This window comes from Tribolium madens, unplaced genomic scaffold (assembly GCF_015345945.1).
Source record: "Tribolium madens isolate multiple individuals breed KSU strain unplaced genomic scaffold, Tmad_KSU_1.1 Scaffold_3;HRSCAF=73;Tcas5.2_LG2, whole genome shotgun sequence".
In the NCBI taxonomy this organism is placed as follows: Eukaryota; Metazoa; Arthropoda; class Insecta; order Coleoptera; family Tenebrionidae; genus Tribolium; species Tribolium madens.
In genome coordinates, this window is record NW_025401006.1 from 10213831 (window position 1) to 10229595 (window position 15765).

A 15765-nucleotide genomic window follows, 5' to 3' on the forward strand; every position below is an offset into this window, starting at 1 on the left:
TATTTAATTTAAAAATGTATTAATATTAAAAGTGATTTTGAAAAGTTTATTTTTTGTGTTTGAAGTTCGTACTTTATTAGAAATATTGATAATACGTACTTTAGCACAATCAAATATAAAATACAATTCCACTTATATTTAGATAAAATGACAAATTTAATATTACAAATATTTGATAAACAATTTATACCTGTTTAATAACTGTTTTAATTACATAATTCAAAAAATAAATAAATAAAATTTTGTACCTATTTTAATGTAGAAAAGTCCAAATAAAGATTCAACACTGATTTTACTGCTAAATGTGTTTAGTGTTTTTTTGTACTACTTTTGTTTGCCTTAATAAAGTTTTTTCAACACTGTAATAACCTTTACAATAGTGGTTTTTATACGTTGCAAAGTGTAAAATATTGTATCCAATATAGCGTAATATACGATGTCTACATTTTCTATGAGCTTATAAGTTATGACCTCCAACTCGCTTGTTCCCAACTTTTTCTATAATAAATTTGTCATAATATTAGATTTCGTATTGATTTATTTCTGAAATTATATCGACTGTGACACGTAAAAATTTACAACACAAATAATAAACACGGGTCATCTCGTCCTAAATCCCCTAGAAACATGCAACACCATCCGGTTTTCAGTGACGAAATTTTTACAATGCGTCATTTATTTTTCTTTTTTGATGTTTATTCTTTTTTCTCCCAACGAAAATATAGGCAGGTTATGCCACTCACTACACTCCCATGCAGCGTAAACATAAAGATTTGCCAATAAAAGCTGACGGTCAGGGTTCAGGCGGCGCTCGTAATAGCTTTGGTCTGCTGGAGGTTGTAAGCAAACGTAGGAAGGCCGTTATGTAGCATAAATATATCGTCATTTTATCTCGCTACGCTGGTAATAAAATAATATAGAAAAAAAGGTAATAAAATGTAACATTTGTCACGCAAATAACGGTTTATTTGACTTGAAGAAAAAAATTTGAATAAATGAACACGTTTTAGTGTTTTTTTTTTTTTATAAAATTCAATCCTTATAATTTTAGATTTATTAAATTTGTATTGTAAATACAATTGAACTCAATTTTGTACTTGAATCTTAAATATTTTTTAAAGTCCTAGTAATGAAACCTGTTAATCACGAAAATAAACTTTTTGAGTAATTAATAATCATTTCTTAAAATTAAATATAATACATAATTTTCTCTACTTCTATCAAATATAAAATATTACCCACATATTATTATACTATTTAGAAAACGAGTTTAATACAATATTTTATTTTTCGAATTAGACTCAACATGGCTTAAGATTGCTTTAAATTTGTTAAGAATAATCAGACGTTTCGTATTGAGAAATGCCAAACAGTTGTCAAAAGCATGTTTAGTGGGTAAAGTCTGTTTTTTTTTAAATGGAAATGCTAAACAGGCTTAACGTTGGCATCACTAGTAAATTCATTCGTGGTAATTTTAATAAAGGAAGTTGGCAGTTCCGGTTTTTAATTTGAAAACAATGTCAACACAAAAAATCGTCTAAGAAAATTTAGAGACGAAACACCAAAAAAGAAACAAATTCGGTACACTAACAGTTTTTTGAATTTTGGAAACGAATGGTTCGTAAGCAGGAAGTTAGAAAAAGGGCCCGTTAAAATGTAGACGCAATTTGTAATGCAGGTTTGCTAAATATTCTTAATTTTTAGCAAGAAATCAACAAGAATACAAAATAAACATGAACGAGAAAGAACCTCGGAAAGAACGCAATTAAATTAGTGTCTTGTGCATCGTTTTTTGAGGAACGAGTTAAAAACAATTTTGAAACTAAAGCTGAAGAAGAATTATAAAATGCATCAACTTTAAACCCGTTTCAATAAATTACACAAAATTTATTGCCAATCATCATAATACCTACTTTTATCTTTTGCTAAATAACTTTTTTCTATATATACATCCTTTTTCTTCAAAGTTTTTGTAACTAGAATCTCATTTTTGTCCACAACATTGTACTTACTTGCGGTGTGTTTCTTTCAAAATTATTAGCACTGAATTCTGTCTTTAGACCTTAGGTAATGATGTCTGTCCTCAGGTATTCAATTATAGCGCTTTCAAAAAGCAAACAGGCACACAAGATTCATAAAAGTCAAAATTTTGACAAGATCTCAATTTAAACACATAACCATAATTTTTTAACAAAATTTCTAATGACAAAAACAAAAAGCAAACAAAATTTGTGGCTATGGAGACAAGCTACTACCAATTTTTTTGACTTGGTAATTTCCATTTAAAAAAACAGACTTTACGTTATTTGTAACCAACATTTGTTTGTTTCAAATAAAACCATTAAGTAACAACTTATAATTTAATATTGCACATACATATAAAAACGTAATTCAGACTGATGTACTTAAAACTAAAACAAATAACCGGTGTAGAATTTACAAAAATATACATATATAATGCATATTTTAATAATTATAAAAACAAGTTCTACAGTTGGAGACAAAATACTTTGGTCGTCAATGTCACTTGAGTGACATTAAATTGTCAAGCATGCTTTAGGACTGTTAACTTTATTTTTAGCTACTGTCAATCATAGTTGACAAGTTGTACATATTTTTGAAAGAAAAATATAATAGCTGTCATCAATTTGAAATTGTCATTTATTTTAACGTTAAAGCTTGAATTACATTAAAATGTCAGAAAAGTGACGACCAAAGTATTTTGTCTCCAACTGTACAAGTAGGAATATTAAATTTTAAATGAGTGATCCAAATTTTTTCATAAATTTTATTATTTGTTTGTAACAAGTTGTAACATAAAACTGCAACACTTCAATAGATCTCAAGTTTCTAATATTATAAAATAGTACAAAAACTTGCAAGTTTGATGAATAAAATGTCTTCATTTATTTGTAAAATAATTTTAAATTAAAATACAACAGAATTATACACACTTTCCCGGCGCATCCACCATATTTCTATATCAGCCAACAAAACTTTTAGTAACTGTTATTGTAATGATATTGCAATAACTTATAACTAATGGTGATTGTTAATAGTAGCACTGTTATTAGTATTTTGTTCTTAATTATAGCCTACAGCAATAATAGTTATATATACTACAAATGAAGACATTTTTATACAGGGTGATGGATTGAAACAGGCGCGTCCTTTTTTATTGAAACATTGTGACCATCATTCCAAAAATAGTCTAAATAGATTCTTTTTAAAATTTAGACAGTTTGTCTAACAGCACAAAGCGGCAATATTGCACAATTTTCTTTTACTAAAAAACTATTTCGCTCAGGTATTTTTCGTATTTAGGAAACCAGTACTGACAGATATTGTCACCCGCATAAAATAAAAAACTGTAAAGTTTACATAATTATATTATTCCAATACGATACGACCAAAAGGTATCTAATGATTTCAATTATTTTTTTAATCTTTGACTTTTTGACTTTAATTGTTTAAATTTCACAGAACAAACAACATTGAAAATTGATTTTTTTGTTGCTACCGTTTCCAATAATTTAATATTACTTGGGCATTTTCTATATCCTAGGATATTTGCTATGTTGCAACATTGATAAATTTTCTTTGGAGCCAAGAAATGGTATCCTAACATCTTCAATAAAGTTTATTTCAATAGACTTTTTACACATTTTTTAAAGAACACCGTCAACTGTATCAAAATCTAGACTTTAATAATGAAATTATTTTAAAACTGTTAATTATTTAGATTTCTCTCTTCTAAAAAGGAAAGTCTATATTTTACTGATAAGAGCACAAATCCAATTTTGGTCATCGAATTCGTTTTTAATAAAAGATCACTTATAACGTGTGGGTTAACACGGGCGCCTTTTTTTCATCATACTGTACACTGGAACGATATTTGCATGTGAATATCTACGTAAATACTCTTAATTTTTTAATTATATAACAATTCGTATGTTTTTAAATACCTATGTAAATTGTTGTTGTTTAGGGGCTGAAGAGAACGCTTTAATGCCAGTTAATTAATACGAGCGACAAATATTAGTTACGTTAAAAGTAGGTAAAATAATTTTCGAAGCATGAACCCTTTTCTAACTTTTAGAAGGAGTCAATCTGATGTACTTCCTCCACTAATTGCTACGACTTGTCCGGGGGTGCCGACTGACAGCTGCCTGTGGTTACGAAGATTTCTCCCCTTTAGCTAACGCTGTTGTTCACTCAGCGTCACGTCATACTTAATTTAAAATGTATATTCCAATCAAAGATCGAATTTGATCAAAAACTTTTCACACATTGTAAAATTGTCTTTGTCATTACGTACATGAGCTTTAACATATTAAATAATCTTCAGTAGAATGAATTGAGGTGCCCTAATCCGGGTTGCACACCCATGTGGTCTCATAACGACTTCTGCTCTAAGCCTGAATTTGTAATTAGTTTATGTGGCAGTTTGTGTAGTATGTTTTATGGGTATGCAAAAGTTAATTCCCTACAGAAAACGAAAATAATTACTTAATTATGAAATTTAAATGTGCATGCAATTTGCACCAACAAAAAGTTAGTTTAGTTTTAATCTAATTAGGCTTATATTCGGTAATAATTCTTCGGGTAATGAGTTAATGATTATTTTTAAACGTAAATAATTTTGTTTTCAGTTCAGACTTTTGCTACGAATCCTGAGATTAATTTTGGCACTGGCTTAAAAAATATTAATTAACTCCAACTTCTTACATTTAGATAATCTAATAACATCATAGAAAATTTCAAATCCAGGTTGTTATCTTTAATATTCTGCTCTTGTTCTTTTTGCGCGTGTTCAAAATTCATACTAATTATCTCGTCTGCAACTTGATACGCCTTCTCAAGTTTCTTTGTTGACTCAAAGAAAACTTTTTGAGCACGTTTTTCTGCAGCTGTAAAAAATGTCCAACAATCAAAAAGTATAAATTACTCAATAATATATGTTTCTTCATAAAAAAAAAAACATGTAGCAAAAACAAAATATACGAAGTTCATCAAATTTGCAGGCAGAAGCGAGAGAAATTCGCAACAATATCGGATAACGTCTAAACTCCAGCTGCCGAATAAATTGTTCGAGATAACGTCTATCTGTGGTGGAGCGGAATTTTTTGTTTACACCACCATGTTTTTGTCTGCGCATTTATAAACAGATGTGTTGTATTAAAAAAAAAAAGAAAAAATGGAGTAATGTAAATCAGTTTATGTAAAAAATTGATGCTATGAGAGTTTTATATCGTGCAGACATGTGAAGTATTATTGCACTGGTTTCTTTGTTCTGTTATAAAAAGCCTGAAAGAAAAACATTTGAGTTTTTTCGCTGATCTCTTTTCAAACAGATTTATTTTAATTTTACTTTTTAGTACATTTAGAAACTTTTTAAAATGTTGCTCCTAAGATTAAAGAAAAACTAATGAAACAAGAACATTTACTCGTACTAAAATTATAAAATATTATAAATGAAAAACGTTTTCTTTTAAGTGTTAACTCTTAACTAAAATGATGAACGTCCTTAATTAAATTTTCTTGTATACATCGATGCACTCAGTTTTTTCCGGCCTAGAGCTCTAACTAAGTGTTACTTCGATTCCTGCTTACTTGCTACTTCGCCCTCTGCACACATTATTCCCATCGATCATTTTTTTCTATTTACACCTGTTTTGTTTTTAAAATAAGTTTATTTTTAGAGAGCCTTCACAATAAAATTATACCAAAGCCAAATAATTTTTCCCAACGCACTCCCTAAAGATTTGTAAAGAATCAGCATATTTTTAAATTCTAGTTTGCATTTTTATTAGAATTTTAAGAGGGATCCGGTTTAGATCCATCCCTTGGTTTCGAATAGAATGTTTGCAATAATTAAATAATAGGATATGGTGAAGTGCTTAATGCCACAGTCACAACATGTAGGGCGTTTATACCAAAAGTGAATTAGTTCCGGTATACATCATTTAGTGAAATAATCGATGAGTAATAAAATTTATGTGACAGTCAGCGCAACGCTTGTTAATAGAGCTTTGTCATATGCACGGAGCCTACAGGTATATATTCGCATTAAAGTTATTAAACTAGAAACATAAATTTTGTAAACACATTATTCAATAACTGTTTTGAATTGGCAATCACAAACTACCACAATCAAATATTTGTCGATTTTTCGGTTTCAGTTTAATACCATGTTTAATACCTTTAGATAGATTCTCAGTATGGGTGTGACAAGCAAACAGTGTTAAACTAAATTAAATTAAGGTGTGTTTTACAATGTACACAGTTGAATTTTTTTAGATATTCGTAAAGAAGTAGAAATTTCTTGAAAGCTTTGTTTGAAATTTGTAAATCCTTCAATTTAGTTGTTTATTTTCCGCTTCATATTTTGATTGATTTCGCACATATACATATATCAATTTCATTCCGAAAAATAAACTTTAGATGATCGAAAGCACGACAATAGAATGGAGGGATCTAAAATCAATTTGCCACGGAGCGTGTTTGGAATGCGACCTATTATTGTCGCCTTCACAGACATCCATGGCAGAGCCTCTGAATAGCCAATCAAAGAGGACATCACAATGCGCTGAGTGTGCAAACATCGTTACACCTCTTTTATGACTCCCATGCCTTGGCGGTAACAGGAATTTCCTTCCTATCCATAAAGGATATTATCCGCTTACACATTTTTCCAGCAGGCGGCAGAATTGTACCTAGCTTAATTGTTAGGTTTTAACATGAAACTTTATTTTTTTTTATTTAAGGTGTTGCAATTAGACTTTAATAATGTAAATTTTCCGCTTCAAAACTTTGATATTATAAACAAAACAATAAATGTAAAACAAGTCTTACGATAAACTTTCCTGTTTTCATAATTCAAATAATAAATTAGTTGTAAGATTGTGTATTTTCATTTTCAAATAATGTGATTACATAAACTTGTTTCTAAAAACCCAAAAGCGAGCATAATTTGGCTTTCATAGGTCCTTGGGCTTTTTTATAACTAATTATAACATACGGAATCATATAAAATAGTAGTTATAACTAACGACAAAATAGGCGATTTCGATTTTTACACCAAATTCGCCGTTTACAATAAAACGTTATACCAGGTGAATAAAAAGTATGGAACTAAACATTTTTTGCTTAAACTATTTATTTCTTGAAAAAACTAATTGATAATAAAGTACTATAAAAATGTGATGATTTAACAAGAATAACATTTGTCGAAATTTTCTATTGTTTTTGAGTTCTACAAAAAAAATATTTTTTTAAATGGCAACCCACTATAAAATCATTTTTCTCATAAAAGCTGTACTCTAAGGATTACAACTATCAAAAAAAAATTTCTACATAAATTGCATTTTTGACAAAAAAAATCGCATAACTCAAAAACAAAACAAAATTTCGTTCTGAAAATACGATCACATTTTTTATATTATTTAATTTATATTAATTATTATTTTCTGGAGGCAAATGATTAAAAATAAAACCGCTTGGTTCCATACTTTATATTCACCCTGTAGGGCATATTTGTCTATTATGGCTTATAGAAAATTAAAAGCTTTCCTGACGTGAGGCTTTAAACTTTCCTTCGAGCCGTAAAATTAGCTTAATATGCCTTGGTACATAAATAACTAATACTAATATCACTTTTAGTGTGTTCTATTAAAATTATGATTTACTTTGATTTCTTAAATAATTAAAAACCATAATTCAAAATAATAATTTTTTTAGGAAATATGCAGATGTCACTTTTTATTTAAATTATTCCGGCGCATCCACCAATTTATAAAACATTTAATAAAAAAGTTTATGATCGTATTAATTAAAATTGCTTTTTAGTTAAAATAGCGTTATTATGCGCAAAAGCTAAGTATAAGATATTAAATTAATTAAACCCCAACGTAGATATTGCACTCGAAAATTCTTACATAATTAAAGCTCCAGGAAACCAACCAAGAGGAACGCAAATTCCCGCTAGGATGGAATAAATGAAGACTAATAATAGTTGGTTAGAAGGACATGTTAGGCAAATTATTCAAATAAGTATCGATTTCTCCTTAAGTTACTAATTAAATGGTTTCACTTGAACAATAAAACATAAAACAAAATTTTATGGCTTTTGCTTATTAAGCAGCTTTTCGATAAGCAAAAGTTTAAGTAGAAATTTAATTGTACTGTTTTTTCTTTTAATTAAAGCTACAAAATTACAAATGCTTTGTTAAATGAAAGAGCGTATTAAAAGAACTATTAGTCAATTACATATTTAATAATTATTATTTTTGCAAAAATGTTTTTCTATTTTACTTTTTATTAAATTATTTAGTTAAACAAGTATAATAAAGACAGTTAAAAATATTTTAATGTTGCAGATAATTTAAAACCACTTGATTAATTTTATTTTGTACAAATATCACATGTTTTTTTGTAATAAAAGCAAATACCATTCTTTTGTAATTGCTTGTTTGTAATAAAAACAGTAGTAAACTGTTAAACCTAAAGATGTAATATTATTCTTTGTCTGAAGCATTATACAACCTTTGTAGTTTAGCAAGATTTTAATGGTCTGCATAAACACTATCCCATTGTATAAACATGGATTGGAGACTTGAAAAGAGAAAATCCATCAACACAAGAACAATACGTCTGTGTAAGATTGTTATCGGGAAGCTCTTAAGAATTTGTAAGAGCAATTTCCCATTAGTGCAGAAATGCAACTTTAACATCGATCATTGCGAGTTTCGTCGAGTTTTATTATTACACTCAAATTCAAAGAAAATTAATTATTTCGATTTCTACTTCTCGAAACTTGTTAGATTAATGTTTCTTTTGGTTCGTTCAAACTTTCCGAGTACTTTGTGTTGCCGTTTCTTTTAAATTGCATTTTTCTCCTCCGATAAAACTTACGACCTATTAAAACCGATCCCAAATTTTCCGGTAACTTTGTTATAACAATAAAATGTTATTTTTAGTGTAGTGACAAAACTTTTTGAGAACGTCTTTTAAACATTAACGGTGACGTGGGTCAGCTCCTGGTTGACATTTCCGCACCCAAACAAAAAATTTTGAGTTGAGTTTTAGGTCGAAAATTAATTATAAAATTGGTCTACGAGTATAATTACTTTGATTTGTAAAAATTTTGGTTTATTAGAAGTTTCATCACTTCTTGTTGGTTTGATTTAACTCTGACAGTTGAATAGAGTTTGAAAAAAATGTAACGCAGGTAGCACATATAAAACTGAATAATAGAAGCATGAAAAATGAGCTAGTATATTGAAAAATGTATTTTACCAACTTGTCAAATTTAAATATGGATAAGTATTAAAATTCAGTTAGCTTCTTCGAAATATTTTTTAAGATAAGCGAGTAAAAAATATTTAATATTCTAAACAGACTCTTACGTTGGAAGACGACGGTAATGAAGTCGTAGTCTCAGAGAAAAACGTAAAAATATGACCAGCACGCCCGGAAAACTTAAAGTGAAAATTGGTGGTGCTGACTGGCAAATTTATTAAATTGTCTCTCACGATTCCAAAGACTGGGATAAAAGTGGTATTGATTTTGTTGCATTCCTGAATTAAACAGTAACAGATAAATAATTTAATTAACAATAATTTGGTTAGTAGTGAGGTATCTATGAAATTTACCTAGTTTACAAAATTATAATATAAATTGTATTGAAATTTGTTTTATAGAAATGTATTAGAAACTGCATATTAAAACAACTATACAGCATGTCCCAAAAATAAGTTATGATACAAACACTGTCTTTTAAAACAATGTTTTTACGCTAAATTTTTATCAGTCGATTTCGATTAGTTTTAGATATAAGACGTTGTTTTTGACAAAAACATGCACTTTTTAAAAATTCATTACACAAAAACTAAGACAACTAGAACAAAATTTTTCTTACTTTTGCAAACAAGAAAGTACAGAATTTAAAGCTGTAGCAATTTTTGTGTTTTGCGTTTGTAAAGATTAATAAATTAAGAAGTTTGTTAAAAGTTAAATAACAGTAACAGATAAATAATTTAATTAACAATAATGTGGTTAGTAGTGAGGTATCTATGAAATTTACCTAGTTTACAAAATTATAATATAATTGTATTGAAATTTGTTTTATAGAAATGTATTAGAAACCGCATATTAAAACAGGTGGAGTAATTAGTTATAATAAAACTTAAATTGTGATGCAATTAAAGTACTATTCAAGTTAAGTTTAGAATATTTGTTTTTATGGTAACAACAAAGGAGCTGGTTCAATAACATTAAAATTGTATGGATTGTACTTCTGAAACTGTGTTTGAAACTGTAATTTAATTTTTGTGATGTATCTATTTTTCATTAAGGTCGTTGTCGACAAAGTTGTGTAATCCGGTAAAGTCTCATGAATAGACTTAATTACATTAACTAAGAGTGAATGAAATGGCGATTAGTAATTCCCTCCATGACAACGTACTGCGCAAAATATGGACATTATTATCCAAGCCTGTAGAGACTAGTCTTTAGAAAGCCGAGAATTGCAAATTTACTCCTTCATTTTATCTAGCTTTTTGCATAAAAACGATACAACTCGCTGTTATAATCCCGCCAGCGGCCGTTAGTGGAAAAAACATGAAAAAATTAAGAAAGGCCAAATTGGATTTTTCTATTACTGAAGTGATGTCGGAAGGTGCGATAGGCATGCGATTTATATGTTTTTTACAAGGCAAGGGTCGTAGAAACCCGAGTTGCAATGTTACGACTCCGGGGTGCTTGTTAAGGGTCACTCCGTACACTGCCGTTGCCGTCTGGAGATACATAAAACATGAACGCATCGTTAAGGAGTGCCGCAAATAAAACACACCACGACTCATAATTTAGTTAGGTTGGAAGTTGCCAGGGAGAGCAGATGAGTTTGGTAATGTGGAAAAGCGCCGCTAGCGACAAGTAAAAGAAGCAACCAGTGTAATCAAACATCGACATGTTTGCTTACCAACAACTTTGATGGAAATGCTTGTGGGTAAACAAATAATTAATTATGATGAACGTCGCACCTAAACCAGAAAAAGTTTGTTTTAAAAATTCCAAATAATACTTTTGCCTTTAATAACCAACAATTATATTTTTTACCGGTCGTTGGAAATTTATATAAAAACCAAATATTTACTGTTATCGTTAAACGTATATTTTAACAAATAAAACGTTTGGCGAATTTTGTTTATGCAAAAAAAGTAAATATCTATAATCTGTAAATGTAAATTGAGAACTATACAGGGTGTTCCAGCAAGTTGAGAAAGTCCATTAGTGATTTTTAAATGGTAAAATTTTAAAAAATTGTATAGGACCAAACCAGTGCATCACCTAAAATTATTTTCAACCATACAACATGTCCCAAAAATAAGTTACGATACAAACTTGTATTTTTAAAAATAAAACACCGTATGTTTCTTGCATTTTTAGATGCAAAACAATGTTTTTACGCTAAACTTTTATCAGTCGATTTTGCTTAGTTTTAGTAATAAGACGTTTTTTTGACGAAAACATACACTTTTTGAAAATTTATAACACAAAAACTAAGACAGCTAGAACAAATTTTTTCTTACTTCTGCAAACAAGAAAGTACAGAACTTAAAGCTGTAACAATTTTTTAGTGATTTGCATTTGTAGAGAATAATAAATTAAGAAGTTTTTTAAAAGTTAAATAACTTCAAAAATTTAAATGAAACACCTTACTTTTTATTTTTGCATCTAATAGATTGATAAATTCTCTATCTAAAAAATAAAATCGACCATTAGAAGTTTAGCCTAAAAACATTGTCATAAAAATCTACATCCAAAAACGCTAGAAAACATACGGTGTTTCATTTAAAAAAACACAAGTTTGTATTGTATTTTATTTTTGAGACACGTTGTATAGTTGAAAATAATTTTAAGCGATGGACTAGATTAGTATCTATCTATCTATCTAATGTCTTATATATTTTTTGTTTAATTTTACCATTTAAAGGTCACCAATGGATTCTTTTCAACCCGCTGGGAAACTCTGTATAATTCAATGGCAAATCTACCAAAATTTTGTTTATACAGAGTGTTTCACACAACTTTACGAGGCTTACACCTAATGTACGCACTCAAATATACAAAAGTCACAAATCACAGGATACAAAAAATACACATTTAATTATTTAATTTTTGGAAACCCATGACAGTAGTTTTCAAACTAATCTTTGTTTTATTAATAGTCATAAACTGCAGTTTTTCAGAAACAATGGCATGAATATGATTCTAGTTTATCTACCTTAATCACTAACTAATTAAAAAGGTTGTAATTTTTGAAAGGGTAAACAAACTAGAGATGATTATCCAATTTTTCAAAATTTGTAATCGAGTTCGCATCGAAATATGTATTATTGATTGTATCTTACAGGCGCAGGCCTCCTAATATTATGTGAAACACCCTGTATATTTCTTAGCAGTTTTAGTTACTTTTTCGTAAAATCTCGTTTCTCAAACACAACATTCCAATTTATTACACTGCCAACTTTATATCAGAGCAAATTTTTATTATCTAGTATTTGAAAAGCGTGATACATTAATTTAGATTCAGTCAAAAAAGAGCTATACTTTTAGAAAATCGAATAGTCTAGTTATAAAATTTTATTTATTAAAAAAATATTATAACAAAATGAATGCTGAATTAATTAAAAAACTTCATTTTTTGTGTCCTTCTGGACTGGGTATTTTTGGTTTTTCATTGTTGCTTCCAATCAAAGTGAATAGCGTTGGCTTTTTTTTGCCAATTTTTACTCAAACGATTAAATTTCAATAGTGTTGTTTGCGATTTTATTGTGACTTAAATAAGCATTTCTTGGCCACATTTTTGCATTTACACACTGAAATTTGTTTCCGTATTCGCTCGCTCACATGGTGCAGTATATTTGCATGCGCCATAACGTTATAACTTTGCTCAACCCGAATAAAAATGTCGGTTAAACCAAAAATAAAACCTTGCGAATGTGGATAAAATTGCGTTTTTTAAAGTTCGCCGAATTAGAAATTCCATCGTAAATTCGCGCTATTATAGTGACTTTCATTCCGGAACATTTAAGTAAGAGTAAGGGTAATCTAAATGCTTCGGTGCTCTTCTTGGCACACATACATGTAGCAGCCCCACTTATCTAAATGACTATCTTCAATGTGCTTGTAACTCTCTTGCATTTTGATGCATCGCATGAATAGGAATAATGGCCGGTTTTGAGGCCAACAGCGTGTGCTGACTAGTCGTCTATCAGATTGAAAGTGGATCCGTTTTAGTTTTAGTTCAGCTATCTATTTACCTATTGGTTCATTGTGGTATTGTTCCATGGTCATGCGTGGCATCGGCTTGATTTATGTGCAGAATGGCAGCACGTTTGTGTTTAGTTGACCATAGAAATCCTCTTGTCATATAAAAGTCCGACCAAATGAAGCATTGAACAATAATTATGGAATACGGCCAATAAAAGCAAGCTTTATTAAGCTTTGTTACTTGTTCCTTTTCAAGGTAATTATTAAATTCGGGCAAACACATCTCGCACAAAATGTGTTATTAAGCGCACTGAATCCTTTAATCAAAGTGCAAAAGTTTAAATGACATTGTAACCGAAATTTTCTCTCAATTACGCTCCACCTATAGAGATGACGAGCGTACAATAAAATTAAGTTTTGCAAGATGCATAACGGATTTCTGGAATTACTATTCTCTAATATCTAATTATTATACAGAGCAAGTACTTCTAACGCAATCAGAAAATTTACATCTTTCATTGTGCAGACTTTTAGAATTGATAATGAGGGAAAATCAAACAATGTAATGAGTTTGCGGCGGTATTCCAATATTCAAATTCAAATGGAATATATTATAGCGTTCTTTGTTATTTTTTAATATTGAAACGCAACCTTTACTATTGTAATTATACGACAAAACTCACGTAGTGCAATCTTCTCCTAAGGAAATTACAGCTTTGCTCAGCAGGAGTGTCAGCAGGACAGCAGGAAACTCCATTATGTGCCACAAGTTCACAGCATTATAGTTGGCAATCTGCAACAGACGTGAAATTGTTATAATATCGCAATCTTGAAGAAAACGCTAAAAGGGTAATAAAAGAAATCAGCTTGTAAACATAAAAATTTCCACACTTACACACAAGTTAAATAACTTGACAAAATCCGACCCTTTAAACTGTTTATAGGAGAAATTACCCCTTCTTGTCTGAGAGACACTTTATTTTATATCCAACCTTTGACCATCGATAAGTATCTAGGGAGCTATATATTTATTCAACCCTGTTTCGACTATGAGTGGTAATCATGTGGGGCGTCCGTAAAGGGTGTGTTTCGTATCGTTCTACCACACCCTTTAAATGGGGAGCGTGACCAGATGTGAGGTGCAAAATACACGATTTTCTCCCCACAATTATTTTGTAAACGAAGAAAATGAAAACTGTCACATATTTTAAGCTCGTTTAGAATTAAGTAAGTTTTCACATAGAATAATAAAAAATGTCACATAAATTTAGGTCAATAGAGTTGTTTAACGCTGCTGAAAATCCTCAAAGCCGGGATGCACTAGACATATAAAATGATCTAAATGAACAGCTGCATCACGATAAAACATCTGAACTAGAATTTCCACTTTATTAACGCCCTCCAGGTTTCGGGTTAGTGTTTTAACAGAGAGGTGTTTCAAGTGGATTAAATACCGCCACATTTTTGATAAAAGTTATAAAACCGGCTTGAAATAAATTTTCGTTATATGAAGCATCAAACTCGAGCACATAATTTGAATTTTCTTTACGTTTCGCCTAGAATTTTGTGTCAGCTCGATAATTGAAAGTTTTTGCCGTTTATTCAGGTATTTAATTATTCTAGTAATTTCAGTAAAAAGGAGCAAAATAAGTTAAAATAGTTTGACGTGCGAAATACCTTCTATTCTCTCGCCGTTTGCGAAACCTTTATTTAACTCATCCATCACAATACGGTCACGCGAAAACAATTTTCATAATGTATTGTTCTCTGTGTCATGTTTTTTATTTAACATTTTTAACCATGACAAGGCTCTGTTATTTTGTCTAGAATAAGTCATGTTCTTTTTTGTCATGCAAATTAATTAATAACGAAGAACGAGCCTGAAAAATTTATTAAAACCGTTGCAGTTTCTGAAACAGAAAATTGGATTTTGTGGTTGAAACAGCAAAATTTAAAGACTTTTTTCCAATATTGATTCGTAGCATATCCGACATAAAGAGTCTGCCGATGTTTTTCGGCATTGACGTAAATGGGCTTACGTAGCATTTCAGCTTTAGGTTGTTTTGATGGACGCTTCAAACGATTTTATTAGAACTTAGTCGGGATCTGACTATCTTCATCCTAAAAGTCATGAATTGGTTCACTATATTACATTCGACCGCATTTTTTAAATTTTTATAGAAACGTTTATTAAAATAATTTGAAACGACATTAACATTTCAAGTAACTACGAGATTTTTAAAACAATATAAAATATTTTTCTTGGGTTGTTAAACAGTAGAAGACATTTTCTACGAAGATGATCCGTGACAAAAAGCAAGACAATAAGCCAAAAAACGTCTTTAGTTTTTCATTACATTTTCTTTACATGGAAACACCCAAATTTCCGGATTTTATCTTCCCGTTGCTGTCGTCTCTTTATGTTGTGAAACTAGGCCAGGGCTGGTTGAAAATACTGGACTGTTTTTTCCATGAGCGGCACTTTAAACC

The 15765-nt window shown here is 29.8% G+C and overlaps 1 protein-coding gene across 1 annotated transcript in view; it reads right to left on the reverse strand.

Annotated features, from left to right (window-relative positions):
• LOC123007121 (C3 and PZP-like alpha-2-macroglobulin domain-containing protein 8) overlaps window positions 1–15765 on the reverse strand; it is a 71966-nt gene that overhangs the window by 43987 nt on the left and 12214 nt on the right. The window contains exon 2 of the mRNA XM_044402186.1: window positions 13959–14068. Within this exon, the coding sequence (XP_044258121.1) occupies window positions 13959–14032 (74 nt within the window). The 5' untranslated portion in view covers window positions 14033–14068. The remainder of the gene's footprint in view (window positions 1–13958; window positions 14069–15765) is intronic.